General features: G+C 35.9%; 1 protein-coding gene across 8 annotated transcripts in view; it reads left to right on the top strand.

Annotated features, from left to right (window-relative positions):
* Positions 1-16,590, top strand: part of LOC117577544 (homeobox protein 2) — a 47,705-nt gene that overhangs the window by 7,582 nt on the left and 23,533 nt on the right. For 4 of the 8 annotated variants that reach the window (XM_052001915.1, XM_052001914.1, XM_052001913.1 and 1 more), the window contains one exon: positions 11,166-11,534. In XM_052001915.1, the coding sequence (XP_051857875.1) occupies positions 11,166-11,534 (369 nt within the window). Of the gene's footprint in view, positions 1-8,584; positions 8,655-11,165; positions 11,535-15,406; positions 15,805-16,590 lie in introns of those variants that run through there. The other 4 variants (XM_052001919.1, XM_052001920.1, XM_052001918.1 and 1 more) reach the window with 4 other exon arrangements.

Genomic DNA, 16,590 nt, shown 5'->3' with positions numbered 1-16,590 from the left:
TTTCCCATGGCCGCGACGAACCAAAAATCAACAGAAACGAATTGAACAAGCCCAAAATACAAGCCGCTGTTTAATCTCCAGCACGAGACCGATCCCTGGTCCACTGTCATCCTTTTGCTTTCGTTGAGACTTTGCGAAGGCGATGCCGATGGCTATTAGCGGTGTTAACCATGGTTAACAAATCTCTCGGTCAACAACCGGCCCAGCTTTGCTGCTGCTGTTGCTGCTGCTGTTGCAGTTGCAATTGCAGTTGTTGTGGCAGTTGTTGCCGCTGCAACTTTCCACCAATGTCAATTAAGTATTAAAGGCAAAGCGTTTACATACGACATTTTTAACTCGACACTTGACTAGAAATCGACGCGACGAGACGAGACGTCAGACTTTTTGATTTTCATTTTCCATATTGAAGCGCAGCTCAGATGCTCAACTGGTTTTTCCAATCTCGCCGCCGCTCTTTTGTTATTGCTTTTGCCGTTAATTGGCCATTTGTTCAGTTGGTCTTCATAATCTCCCACTGAACGACTTCGGATCTGTCCATTTGTTGTGACTGATATGAAATGACAGTGTCAAAGCTGTATAAATTTAATTAATAACAATCAATATTGGATATTACAAATCATAATAGTAATAAGAATTGTTTTTCCAAACAGCAATTAAATTCTTCTCAAATATATACGCAAAGTTTTCATAAGATTTATAATTGCATGTCATTAGTGAAAAACTAAAATAATAATTACTTAAAAATACGTTGCAATCTGACTGGTTACATAATGTTTACAAAATTCACTTGTATTATTACAATTATTAGCAATTACTTGCGTGCGAAATATCAATTGAAATGAGACTATCATCAAAATTGTTTCAACTCTAATTACGTATACGTGATTAATGTCAATTGCAGCAAACCTTGCTGCTTCCTTTCCCCTCTTAATGTTCAGCTTGTTTGAGAGCCAGGATATAACATTTTAAATAATAGCCAAAATATTATTATATTAATTATACAGAAAGTAAACTTTAACTATCGGATGTTGGGGAGAAGAGTATTATGAAGTAGAAACCGCAAATCGAAAAAAAATTGGATACGTAAAAATTGTAGAAGTTATTTAAGACATACTTTTGTATGGCAATAAGTTGCTTAAGTATATTTTTACTCTATGGTATATTTTGACTGTATAACAACATATACCAAATATAGCCTTTGGTATATTTTAGTATTTTTGTGTTTAAAAATATGTAGTATCTCACAGTAGAGCATGCTCGACTGTAGCTTTCTAACTCTTTGGTTTTCATTTTTTACAACTTTTAAATAATTTCTCAATAATGTTTTCTTACAGTAAGGACAAAAAATGTATGATTAGTTTAACTAATCTAATACCCCATGAAAGCTAGTGCATAAAAACTAAATATTTTTGTTCATTAAGGGAATAAATAAAATAAAAGAGATTCTTATAAACATCACACATAATCATTTTTATTTTAAATTTTTATATATTTATCAAAAGTTATGATTATTTATAAAATTGCTTCAAACTAATCGTTATTAATGAAGAAAAATTAATACATAATCATCATACCATAAATTTAAAAATAAAACCTATAATGATTACGATCTTTGCATTCTATTTTTAAAATTTGAAGCTGTTTCGTAGCAATCTTTTCTGTTTTTCATGAATTTTGATTGGATGTTGATATTTTCATTTCAATTCGCATGCAATGAGGACTTGTTTATAAAGATTTTCGTAAACTGGGTCTCCGAACTTTGTTTACATAGAAATGTTGCCGCAACTCGTGGAACTCGCTGTGTCACATTCAACAAGTGCCACCTATTGTTGCACGTTGCACGTTGCCAGTTGTTTGTTGCAGTCTTTGCGGCATCTTCGCTTATCTTATCCACATTTGAGAGCTGTGCGATTCTGCCGAGTATATCAAGAGAGCGCTTGTTAGTCTTGATGTTGTTGTTAGACAAATGTTTTGTTTGCTTTGAACTTTCACGGCATTTGATGGATGAACTGATTGAATAAATGAATGCATATACATATGAATGATGAGTGCTTGACTTGGGCTGGCTTATTTGCAAGCGATTGGTCAAAAGCTTTTGGCCCGAGCTTTCGTGAGAGCGGAAGCGTTAACTGTTTTCAATGGAGAGAGAAAGAGAGCGAGTCAAAAAGAGATAAAGACTCGAGTCTGTTTAAAATTTGGCGCATTTTCATTGACGAAAACTTCTCGTTAATCAATCAATCACTTCCTCCCCGTTGTGCGTACACAAAAAAAAGTTCAGTTTCTTTCACTTTTGCTTTCTTTTTGTATGCGGAAAGTGAAAATTTCCAACCCAAAAATACAAAATACGAAAAAAACCTAAAAACGTAAAAATCAAAGAGCCACACACACAAAAAAAAAGAAGAAAAAAATGCTACTCGATTCTAAGAGCTAATTTGAATGTGAATGCCAGACGCGGATGGAAGAAGATGGATGGGGAGAGCAAAGAAGAAAGATGGTAACTCTATTGCTGTTGCTGACATTACCGTTAGACAGCTGGCCATGCAAGCTATGTAGCTAGCGGTGTTCTGCTTTTGATAACAAAGCAAAAAGTAAAAGTGTTGAAGAGAGAAGTGCAAAAGTCTCAGCCATTGTTGACGATCGAATCACAAATGGAGAAAATCGTAGATATTTTTAACTATAATATTTCTTATATTTTTTTTATTGATATTGCGCGCTAAATAATCTTAATTCTTAATTTAATTCATATGATATTTAATTAAATGGCATTACTGCAAGATCTTGCTATCTCGCTCTCGCTCTCGTATACGATTTTAACGACTTTGGTCAAGTTTTGGAGCGCTCAGTTTTTTACGAGCATCTTCATCAGTCAGCAAAAAAAAGTTGTAATAAAACCATTTCCAAAACAGTTAAAGAAATTACTCGTCTATCTCTGTGTGTTGCTGCACCCAAAATCACTGAAGCATTTGATATTGTTGTTGTTGTTGTTGCTACTTTACTTTTATAATGATCTTGTTAGGGTTTCGTTTTCTAACAGTTGCAGTTTAATAAGATTACGGGATATTGGGCTTATTTGGGTAAAGAGATTTGCAGTTGATAAAGCTTTAAACCATGTTAAGAACGAAAGATTAACTATCGTATGCACTATCGATAGTATTACTGGTAATAAATATACATTATTTTTAGTTTAAACTACATAAACAAAGTTTAGATCTCATTCGAAATTTAGTTTTACCGAAGATATAAAATGTGTTATATATTTTGAAAAACGTGATCTTATTTTGGAACATGGTATCGATAACAAATTTTGAGATAATAGAAAAGCACCTTAATTACATCAACTAATTCATATTTATGGTTATTTTATAAGAATAATTTTTATCCTTATCTAACTAATCACAGTTTAGCATGTTATATTTTTTTTAATGAAATGGTCTTACTATCGATTGTGCTATCGATAATAAATGTATAATTAAATTACTATTATTGTTAGCTTTTATCTTAATATAAACAAACTTCTAATGAAAATGAAGAATTTATAAAATGTTATATATATATTTTCATATTTTTAATAACGTCTGCTTACTATCGAGCAATATTATTATCGATACATTTAGAGCGAATATGTAAGAAACTCGATTGCATCATCCATTATTCATGTAATTACGCATAGTTTAACATATTTGTATATTGTTCTGAAATATGTAATATATACATATTTCAAAAGAAGCGATTTTACTATCGATCATACTATCGATAATACATTTAAAATCAATTATTATTATTGTTAGATTACATATTAATCTAAATCAACTTCTATTGAACCATATTTCTATATGAATGCAGTATTTAAAATATGATATAACGTCTGCTTACTATCGAACAATGTTATTATCGATACATTTAGAGCGAATATCTAAGAAACTCGATTGCATCATCTATTATTCATGTAATTAAATACGGATTAACATATTTGTTTATCGTTCGGAAATACGTAATATATATTTTAAATGAAGCGATTTTACTATCGATCATACTATCGATAATACATTTAAAATCAATTATTGTTAGATTACATCTTAATCTAAATCAACTTCTATTGAACTATATTTCTATATGAATATATTTATATTTACATATTATATATACTCGTATATATTTACATATTTTGAATAACGTCTGCTTACTATCGAACAATGTTATTATCGATACATTTAGAGCGAATATGTAAGAAACTCCATTGCATCACCTAAACGATTGTTGCACAAGAGAGTTTCTCTAAACTTTAAAATGTTGCTGCAACTGCTATGAGTTTGTACTTATCAAATAATAGACATAGCTTCCACTCATCAATTATTCATGTAATTACACACAGAGAGGCATATGGAAAATGTATAAATATACAAGCATTGTATACTATGTTATATAGTAACGAAGTATCAACCCTTGATCAAGTTGCAGAACTTTTGCATGTCGCTCAACTCAAGCGAAACGCGAGTTCTTCTTCTACATACTTGAACAGAAGAAGAAGCAGACAGCGAGACATTTAGACAGTCAGTTAGTTAGTTAGCTAGTCAGTTGGTCAGTTACTTAGTCAGTCATTTAGTTAGTTAGTCGCTGGAAAGAAAAGCGAGCCTCAAGTGTGTTCCCATTGACTGAGCTGGTTCAGAGAGTTAGTTAGTTGGTTAGGTGCAATGGTCTTGAGCTGATTTCGCGCCTGTGCCTCATAAATAGGCCCGGAACTTGTTCCCTTCTACAATTCCCTCCTCCTCGAACGTGAGTCATGCTCAAGCAGCGTAAAGAGTTTTCGTGATTTCTGGTTCAATGGCGCTCGGTGAATGTCACCGCCCGCATTTCGAGCCCTGACGAAACTTCCGCTTTGGCTTTTCATCTGCATATTATACATATATAAAACTATATATACACTTTATACTATGTATGTATGTAGATCTGTGTGACAGTCCTCGACCTTCGGTGGCTTGACAATCGTTTCATCTCATTTTCATCGCTTGCATTTCATAATCGTTGACTCATCTCGACCCCCAAAATAAAACACTGAAAATGAAAATGGAAATGAAAATGAAAATGAAACTCATATTCATACAAAACAGAAAATGTCAAAGATGACGTCCATTAGTTTTTAGGCAATCTGTTGACACTTGAGGTCTGCAATTAAGGTCTGAGCTTAGAAAGGCGACCATAAATGTATAATGCAAATACATATATGTATCTATAACAAAGTCTATTATACTTAATAGATTTGTTTTGATTTCGTCGTTGTCGCGTCTACCGCATTTCACATATTTCTTTTATATTCAAATCAACTCGATCTCGAAGGTTGTCAAAATCATCATCAACAGCATCAGCATCTCGCTTGCAGAAATCGAATCCGATTTCAATCCAATTCACATGCTATACAAATCACATATTCACACTTGTGACACACATAAAACACACACTAAAAACATGGCATCAATCACCTATTGAATATAACTCGCAAAATATAGCTAAAAATAAAGATCACAATATCGTTTATTGCTCCTCTCTCTCTCTATCTCTCGTAACTAACTATTTAGTCAATGTAACTAGCTGTGATCATTGAAATAGCAGTCTTTGTATGCAGCATTTCAACTATTTTCACGTTGGCAAGCATTTTACTTAACAAGATGTTGAAGACTAAGCTCAGTTTAATACAATGATGATGTCAATGTTTTTGATAATAATATGTGCAAGTTAAATTGCAAAATTGAACTATACTTGTATTATATTTTTGTATCCAAAAGTTTTCTTTTAATATTGAGTGCTTTTTTATTTGTGGCATAAAATATTGTCGCAACGTATTGTATTAGTTTTCGGTAATGTTAAGTTAAATTGCAAATTAGAGCGACTACATTATCAAAAAGAATTCAAGTACACTATGTGCTTAATATAATAATAATTTGAATATTAATAAGTACAAGTAAGTAAGGTGCAGTCTAGTGTGTTTGACTGTGAAATACCCGCTAACCACTGTGAATAAAAGCAAATATACCAAATTAATATACCGAAAAATACTATACAAATATTTGGTATATTGTTATATGATAGTTCTGCATTAAAAATATACCGGATTATTAGCCACAGCAACTAAGACATGGGTCTTATAAAGTAGACGTTTTTGCCCATTCAAACGGACATAACTATATCATATTGAATGTTCACGCTGATCAGGAATATATACACTTTATGGGGTCTGAGATGCCTCTTTCTGTCTGTTACACACAAAGTTATAATACCCTTCTACACTATATGGAAAGCGCGTATGAAAAATATCGCAAAATAATGTTGTAGATGGAAAAATACTTTGATCATATTATAATATATAATTTTAATCATTCTTATTACTTTAACAAATTTTGAATTATTTGTTGTTCATTAATCTATTTAAAATGTAATACTTAATGAGTCTTAATGAATTTGTTACTTGTGTCAATAAACTGCTGTAAAAATTTTAAGAATATAGTGAATTGAGCTCATAATATTATTTAAATCTTTTTGAAATTGTATTTATTTATTTATTACTATTTATTAACTATTATTTATTATTTTTAATACTTATTTATTTATTATTGAAATATTATTTATTGATAAACCAATGATGGAAGTCTATGAAGTCTTATCTAAGGCTAAGGCTTTTTTGGCAATTAAAAAATTTGTAAATTTACAAGGGAAAATGTTGTTTCTAGATATTACGAGTATATGCAGCTGATGCCATATAGATGTATAGTGTGTGTGTGTGTGTGTATGTGTGTGTGTAGTTTGTAATGCGATTGGCTGAACATTTCAATGGGCAGCGAGCTGTCAATTAGCTGAGAATAGAACTGTGAACTGTGAATTTTTGAATGGGGCATGCAACAACAGCAGCAACAACAGCAGCAACAACAACAACAACAACAGCAGCAGAAGTAACAACAACAATGTTAATCGGCCCCCAACTGCGGCCCTCATTGAGAGTTGTTATTGTTATTGTTGACGCGTGCGCAGCCAAGTGAAACATTTGAAACGAGGCAGCGCAGTCGCAGTTGGCGTCGCAGCTGGCGTCGCAGTCGAGAGCGTTGGTCTGGTGACATGGCAGTAAGCGTGAAAATAAATAAATAACAATAAAAGCGCATAAAATACTCTGATGTTGCTGCTCCAATGTTGAGCAAACATGACAACAACAAAAGCAACAATAATAATAATGTTTTTGTTGCTGTTGTTGTTGTATAAACTCAGCTCAAGTCAGCGCCGCTTACATACATTTAATCATCGCAGTCGACGTCGCCGTCGCCGTTTTGCATAGGGCATTCCCTTCAGCTCACTCCACTTCACTCCGCTTGCCTCAGACTCGTGAAGTCGCAGAGAGTCGCAGACTCAGAGTTGGGAGTTAGATTTGAATTTGAATTTGGCCAGCAGCATTTGCGGCGACGGCGTCACGGCGCGCAGACGTCGACGGCAGACGACGGGGCGACAAAACGAAAAACGCGACGCGAAAAACGGAAACCGGAAAATATAATATTAAAAAGCAATCAGCGAATAACAAATTTCGTGGCAAATAACACTAGAGAACACTAGAACGAACTCGACTAGAAAAGTTCGCCAGCAATTATGCCCAGCGGCGAGTCACTGTCCGCGGATCTGTTGACGCGACCGGTCATCGTGTGGAACGGCGCACAGTTTAACGCGAGCAGCAGGGAGCTGGAGCTGGAGTTGTTGCGACGCGATTACGGTCTGGATGAGCGCATGCTGGAGGCGACTCTGGTGCCGCGTTACAAGCGCCACAAGCCGCAGGCCAGCGCCCGCAACGCGCACGTGCGTCAAGCGAGTGTTGCACGTGCCACATCACAAGTGCATGTCACCGTCTCCCCCTCCGTTGCCACCAACTCCTCTTCTTCCGATTGGATTCTGCGGCAAGGCAACAGCGGCGTCTCTCAGGTGAATTTCCATCCCTGGACTGAGTTGGGCGAACGCAAGTTCTCTCACTTTGATCTCGTTCCCTGGCGACGCACACGCAGCGCCTTGGATCTTAGCTCAGCAGTGGATTACAGCGGCAGCAACAATAACTCAGGAGCTTCAGCAGCTGAGAAATCGCTGCGCGGCCTCGAGAAACTCGAGTTGCGACACAATCGTCGCCGTTTGCAGCGTGCACGCTCCACGTTGCAGCAACAGGGATTGCGGCGTCTGGTGCGTGTGCGTCTCATCTTCTCCATCGAGTTGCGGCACAAACGCATGGAGCTGTTGCGTCAGAGTGCGCTGCCCATGCGCGTCTTCGAGCAGCGTTTCGCACTCAGCGAGAACGAAAGCGCCGCCTACGAACGGATTCTGCTCGATGCGAATGCTGGCGTCGAACAGCACGTCGGATACTTTAGCAGGCGACAGTGCGGCGGATCCACGGGTCAAGAGGATGATGAGCAACTGGTTGTGGATTTTGCCAGCGAAACGGAGGATTTAGAAACTGAATTACCAGAGGCAGAAGCCGAAGCACAATATGCCACAATTGTGACGGGGACACAAGAAGAGACAGCTGAAAAAGTAACCGAAGAGGAAAATGTGACAGCCAAGAAAAGTGCAGCTGAAACGGGGGAAGCAAACACTGAAGTGCCATGCGTCAAGTGCCGCGAAGTTGCCATCAAACTGAGGTAAACAATCGTCATCAGGCAGCGGCAGCGATAACCCGCCAACTATTTTTTATTTTTTTTGTTATTGTGTGTGTGTGTAGAAAAGTGAAGCAAAAGTTTCAAGAGTGCTGCGCAAATAATTGTGTTGTTATCACTTTAATTACTATCAATGTAATTGATAATGATTTGTGGACACAGCTCGACAATTTGATTAGGTTTGTCTTTGTGTCAATTGCTGGTGAACACTTAAAGTCTCAACTCCTTGATATCACCACAAAAATGTCGTTTACTTAGTCGCAAATTGTTGTTAGGTCGCGAACTTTATGTAGTTAACAAAACCCATTAACAAATTTATAGCAGAGAAATTGTTGAAATATGTTAGTTAACATATTCGTATAATAACATGCCATTTATTTTGTTGGCAATAGAATTTGCACAACTGAATCTGCATTCTATTGATAAACTGAAAGTAAAAACTTGCTTAAATCAAGAATAGCATCTTGAAGCAGGTTTATTCTTAAAGCAAGATCAAAATTCTACTAAAATTTTAGATACCCCAATCTTTAAATTCAAGATTATAATCTTGTTTCAAGAATGGAAAAATCTAAAAATTTAACCAAGAAGGAAAAATCTTAAATCCAGATCGAAAAGCTTTTAAATCAAGATATGTAATATTCTTTTTAATCTGTAATAAAACATTCTTGAAGCAAGATTAAAATCTTCAAATAAAATGTTTTTAATCTTAAAATTTAAATTTAGGATGCAAATTTTGGTTTAACATATTTTCAACCCATAAATCTTATTTCAAGACTTTTTAAGATCGAACAAATCTGAAATCAAAATATGCAATCTACTTTTTAATTTAGATTTTACTCTATCTGTGTAGGAAACTGTATTAAGTACATATAATATCAGAGATATAGAATGTACTTTATAGTGATGATCATATCAATCTTTACAATGCAATTTTGACTTGCTTATGAACTAAGTTGAACTACAGTTCTCAGTTTACTTTTCAGTCTAATCATAACAATCTTTAATATTGAGTTTCGTTTTGCTTTAGAGCAAAGTTGAACTATAACTTTCAGCCTATTCCCAAAAAATTGCTTAGCTATCGTTCAAGAAGTCACAGCTGTTCATAACCTAGGATATCAGCTAGTCGGGCAGTGTGCGTTACAAATGTTGTCACTTTTTTGTGAGTAGGTTTATTATGGTGATTTTTGCACAAAAATGTCAGCTACGTTTTATGTGACAAACTGACCAACTGGCCCCCATTCAAGTGCCCAAATTGCGTTCTCAGCACCTCTTGAAATGTGTGCAGCACTCGCACAACGCCCTCTTGCTCGGCACCTGCTACAAGCACCTCATTTCGGGTAAACTAATTTCAGCGCGTTGACGCAATAAATTTAAAGAAAGTGGCTGTGGCATTTTAGTTGCTTTCTGTCTTCTTTAAAGCTGTTTGTCAGAAGCGCGCAGACAAAACAGACCAAGAAAACACATCAAAAAAGCAGCAGCTAAAAGTCAAGTTTGTCGGTTTGTCAGTTGCGTCGCTTTGGCCTTTCTTCTTCCCCCTCTCCGCACTCTTCCACCACTCACACTCTTCCGACCCAACGCTTTCCTCACTTTGTTATTCAATTAATTTGTCGTCGCCAGTTTACAATGTGAAGAGTCCAACTTTATGAGTTTTGCTCGACTTTTGTGTGTTTGCGGAAGCGGCGCCCGAATTCCACATATGTATGTGTGAATGTTCGTGTGTGTGTGTGTTTACCACATGGGGCAAGTGCCGCAGTTTGATGTTGATGATGTTGATGATGTGAGTCAGCAGCTGCTTATGGACCTGACCCGGTTAACAGCAGCCAAGGGCCAAATTAACCTAGCGAAATTCAGAGATTTTCACAACAAGCCACATTTGTGTGTGTGTGAGTGTGTGTGCGTGTGAATTTATCGTTTATAACTTCCATTTTTGTGAAATAATTAACAACCGCAACGCAAGCGAAAAGTGTTGTCTACTTCAGCAGGTTCGTGTCTTAAGTCTTTCGTTTGTGGCTCCTCAAAGGCTGCTATACTTTTTTGGACTTAAGCTTTAAATTGGGCGCGCAAAAGTATGCAACGATATTTTAAGAAATATTATGCGGATGAAACTGCAAAATTTGAGCACTAACCAAAGTATACAAATAAGATTAAGTTAAATAATGTAACTCTAAAATGAATTGAAACATTATTAGCTAATTATGAATGAAATTTTTATTTTTTCTCAATTTTTATTTACAATCTGTCTTGTGACAATAAGTAAATTTTATGACTAATATTTACATTTCCAGTGAAACCTGATATTAAATATATATAACTTTTCGTTTACTTAAATTTACCTTTCAGGGAGATCAAGAATGTGAAATCTTTTGAGTCTTCTATATGTTGAGCTATTGTCTAATATACCTAGGGCTAAATTATTTACATATTTCTTACTATCTTTGTTTATCTCTTCTTTTATAGTTGGAATATATTAATGAAATTGATTTAATTTATTTGCAGAACCATTAACGACTATGCGCTCAACTCGAATCTGCACTTGAAGCACAACAACCACAACAACAACAACAACAATAACAAATTGAACAAGCTGTACAACAAAACGAACAATAAGATAAACAACAACATTAACAATTCGAACAACAACAACATTAAGAACAATCACAACATACAGAACAGAATGCACGCCCATCAGCTGGACTCGTATCTGGCCGGGATACCGATGACCATGAACATGGGTGGCCCAATGCATCCGGGCAACATTTCTGGCAACGAAAGGCCCAATGGAGGAGCATTGGCATTGCATTATGCCGCTGCCAGAGGCTGTTTGGATTGTGTTCAGCTGCTGGTTGCCGCGTCTGTTGACATTTGGTAAGTGCAACTCGATTTTGCTTCTTGTTTACAACTGAAACCAAAAACCTCAATAAATTAAAAGCAAAAGTCGCACAGCATTCGCATCTGGGGTGAAAGCTTTGTTCTTTATCACTTTACCGCGATTTGCGAAAACGTTTCAGGGGGCGGTGGGAAATGCGAGGGCGACAGAGATAGAGAGAGAGAGAGAGACAGAGAGAGGAATTAAGTGGTCCAGTCCGGTGGAACGGTGCTCATTTAAATGATTGCGACAAGTGTCGACACGAAATCAGAGCGACTTCTCTCCCCATTTTGCTTGGCTGGCTGTCTAGCGGCAGCAGTTGGCTGTTGGCAGTTAGCAGTTAGCGTGATTTGCAGCTCTTTAATGCAATTTTATTGCATTCACTTGCCCCACATCATTATCATCATCGACAAACAGTTGACATTTCTCAATTGGCCATTAGCTGGAAATACTGGCTCAAAAGGCGGAAAAAGCTCAATTGCATATCCAGTCTTCACTTGCTTTCAATATCATCCATTCATTCACATCCAAAATGCAGAGACATGCCATTAACCTTACAGATAAGCAAATCACAAATCATCGATATCAATGACAGGTTAAATCTCAACAACAAAAATGCATAAAAAACAAGTACGAAAGATAGTCGAGTGAGCTCGACTGTGAGATACTCGCTACTCATTTTGAATAAAAGCAAATAGTGCGGTAAAATATACTAAACTATACCTAAGACTTTATTTGGTGTATAGAAAAAGTATTACTTTCGAAACATACCAACAGGCACAAAGTTCAAATACCCTTCTACTTTATTGGATGCGGGTATAAAAATAGAGAAACTATTCGCAATGACAAAAATCAAAGGAAACTTTGTGAACTCTCTTGCTGAAATCTGTAGTAATAAATGAATTAATAAATTTTTAAATGTACAGTAGCTTAGTCGCTTAGTTTTTAGTTTTTTAATGTGGAAAGTTAAAATAAAATAAATCTTTAATGTTGAGTTTATTTTAATAATTGTCAAGAAACTAATTCATACAATTTGCTTAGCGAAGTTCATTTAATTTTAATTTGTTTATTTGTTTCTTTAAAATCGTAAAAAGCATATCAATCATGAATCAGATACAGCTAGAGAATACTTTAGTATTGAATTATAGAAAGCGAGGAATATAAACCTTGAAATTAGGTTCACGAAATTGAATTCCATAATTTGTACATAAAACTAACCAAAATGCCAATATTTACATTAATTGTGTGCTTCGTGTTGATTTAAACCTGCTGAGATTGATTGATTGACGACCTGAGCTTGGATTCAACTCTCCACACTTTGCGTTTATGATAAAGACATTAACCCGGTTCCGCCTCTCATTAAAAGTTGTTAAATTTATAAAATCGCGACTGGCGGCAATCTCTCAAAAGACATATACAAGATCGAGATCGAGATCTCTCTCTCTCTTATAGTCGAGTGGCGTTTAATGAGCATTGGCCGACTTCATCGATTGCTGCGGTCGTGGCAATTAAATGTGGCAATTAAAACTGATGAGATCATAATTAGAACTGCAAAACAATGGGAGATCCAGAGAGAACAAGAGATTGCCATCTGCCATCTGCGGTGGCAAATGATCCACATGCTGCAAACTTCAGCTTCAGCTTCAGCGATTGAGATCGCTTTCCAGCCCACCTGCTGAGCAGCCTTAGTTGGCGCTAGCTGCCAGCTGTGTGCTCGAGTTGGCAGCTGCTTGGAGTCACCTAAATACCACAAAGGAGAGCACGCGTTCATTGCGCATTGATTCATGCGCCAAGGCTAGCGAGAACCTAGACCCTGAGCCAAAGTCAGAATCAGAATCAGAATCAGAGTCAGGCATCAAGTTTGCCTGGTAACCAGCTAAGCATATAACCAGATACTTAGATAGCCATGTGGTTGGTATGAAGCATCCAGGCGTGCTATTTTTATTCGATTGCCAGCAGGAGGAAAAGCAAGTTGCAAGCTGCTTGCGATTCCAGCACAAAGCACCGTTGCAACGAGTTGCAATTGCAAGTGGAGCAACTGCTGTTGCTGTCGAAGGAGTCCAGCAACCTGGACTGGCCTCGTCTTTGGTCTGGTTTGGCCAGCTCTTTGACTTCAGCTAAAGTTCTGGCTGTGATTCTACTTCTGCATCTGCTTCTGCTTCTGGTTCTTGTGGCTCTCTGTGGCTTGCTTGAATTCTCTTCTTCAATTCATATTTATTAAACACGCCAGTTCAATTGCCATGACAACTGACACAGTAACAACAACAGCAACAACAACAGTAGAGTGCAATACGAGAGTTGTTTAATAAATGTGCAAAAGTCTAAATGCAATGATTTCTCTGTTGCATAATTTATAAATATAAGCAAATCAAATTAGCGTGAATAAAGTTAAATAAAATATAATGGAATAAAATAAAATAAATAAATAAGAATAACAGAAAATAATATAAAATAAAAGAAAATAAAGAAAGAAATAAAATATAATGAAAAAAAAAATAAAATAAAACAAAAAAATAAAATTAAATTAAATAAAATGATATAAATATAATATACAATACAATAGAAAATAAAATAAAATAAAATAAAATAAAATATAATAAAAGAAGATGAAATGAAATGGAATGAAATAAAATGAAATGAAATGAAATTAATCGACTTGATTTGAAAATAAACTACATGCAATGAAATAAAGTTAATGAAATTAACTTAAATTTATTAAAACAAAATGCAACGAAATAGAATGAAATTACATAAAATTAAATTAAATGAAACGATACGAAATGAAATGAAATTAAATGAATTGGAATATAATTCTTTTTGCACCAAACCCCAACTTACTTACTTAGTGTCTTCGATCAACAGAAATATTTATTGAACATCTCAATCGATAGTAATATAATAATATGTACATACATTTTAATATATAATTATAATAATAATACTAATATAATCTATGTTTCTAAGCAACTTTCTTCAGCTGATCAATTTATCACTGAGCATTGTCAAAGTGAATATGAAAATGTAATTCAGATAGAATACTATCTAAATATTAGATAATTTTTTGTTTGGTTACAACTATTTTAACTGCCCAAAAAGTTAATTGTTGTTTTGATAAATCCCAACATTTATTTTTAGCCCTCAAACCTTAATGTGTTGTTGTTGTTGGTAGGTGACAATATGTCAAAATTTCAAGCTCTGTTTATGGCAAATTAGCTGTTGGGTTATTCTCCATGGAGTGTAAGTTAACCGTAAAGTTGATGATCGGGGAATTCGTAGCTTGGTCGAGCAACCCATGCCATGAAAAAGAAGGAGAGGGAGAAGAAGCAGAAGCAGAAGCAACAACAGAATCATTGGATAATATCGTATATATGAGTATACAAAACATTTGATGATAGGGGCTACACACAACTTGTGCAAGAGAGCTGAGCTGGTTTCTTAGCTAGCTTTTGCTTCTTGTCGTTTTCCTCGTTTGTTGTTGCTGCTCATGTAGTCGTCTGTTTGGTTGTTGGCTGTTGGTTGTTGGCTGTTGGTTAGCCGCTGGTCGCGTTCGCGTTCGCTTCTATTCGCGTTTGGCTACTCGAAGCGAACGGTGCTTTCGTCGTCATCGTCGTTGTTGACTTCGTCTTCGTCTTCGTCTGGCATCAGCTGCAACAGTGTCGTGTCGGCATCTTTATCCATTACCAACGCCAAAGCATTTCCATCTTCATTTCCATTTCCAACGCGGACTGGGCAGAAGCGTTGTTACCGTTTTTTTTTTTGTATGTTTGTTGTTGTGTTTCTTTTTTTTGCCGTAGCGCGCTGACCGATCGCATAACCGTTATACCGAAGCAACAACAACAACAATGGCAGACGAATTTGAATTTTTGAATTTGTTTTGATTTTGTGTTTCGTTCGTGAAGTTTTAACGCTCAAATGCAACATCAGCAACACCAGCAACAGCAATTGCCGTGTTGCCGTTGTTGCCGTGCAGCCACGCCCACGCCGCCTCCATGCCGTTGAAAGCCTGCGCCGCGCCACGTTGGTCAGCAGACACCAACAACAACAACAACAACAGCAACAGCAACAACAAACAAAATTTCGCGCTTCAAAGTGTTTCGAATGCAGTTAACGAATCGGAACGCGAATTAATTAACAGTTTCAGTGTACCAAAGAACTGCAAGCCACAACAATAACAACAGCAACAACAACAGCAACACCAACAACAATAATAACAATTGCAGACGGTAGCAGCAACAATCTGTGTGCTGCTCAAGCCGCAACCATGAAAAGGTAGCCTAGCCCCACATCAGTTACAATAATCAATTGGCCAAGCGAAGGCAACCGAAGAACCGAGCCAGCCAGCCACCGCAATTACAACCGCACTTGGAATCACTTTTTTGTGCTTTGTTTTCCCTTTACAATTATATACACTCTATGTACTTTTTTTTGTTACCTTTTTTTACGGTGTTAACTGTGTGTGAGTGTGTGTGGGTGTGTTGAGAGGTCACACCTCCAAAAAAAGAAAAAAGAAAAAAACAAACGCATTAAACGCTAAAGAATAATCCAAATAGAATGTGTTAAGTGTGATCAATTCAAGTGTCAAACTGTGTGAATACGCTGCGAAAATACTGTGCATGGATTAACGAAGAAAAACCCCGGAAATAATATAAATATAAATCTTGAAACTAGTTGAAAATAATATAAGATCGAACTGATAACACAAAAATATAATCAATGACGGCTTGGCGACTAAAATTGTATTAGAGTGATGAATGAAATGTATTTAATTTTGAAATGTATTTATTATAGAGGGTAATAAGAAATATGGTAAACACTTTATTCTGGCATAGAAGATGAATGAAATGTATTTAATTTGGAAAAGTTACGAAATTATATTAAATATATTAATAATAAGGGAAGAGATTAATTGAGAAGAATAAGTACAGAAAATTTGATTAAATTACTATATGAAAAGTACGTTGCAGTAGAGTAAAAAACTTGCACCATAAACTGTTAGAGAAATCGGCGAAAATCTTGTCAGAAATAAGATCAGTTTAAAGAGCTTCTTTATAGTCT

Source organism: Drosophila albomicans, chromosome X, assembly GCF_009650485.2.
Source record: "Drosophila albomicans strain 15112-1751.03 chromosome X, ASM965048v2, whole genome shotgun sequence".
Lineage (NCBI taxonomy): Eukaryota > Metazoa > Arthropoda > Insecta > Diptera > Drosophilidae > Drosophila > Drosophila albomicans.
Note: the sequence above shows the minus strand (reverse complement) of the source record. Positions and strands in the feature narration are given on the sequence as shown.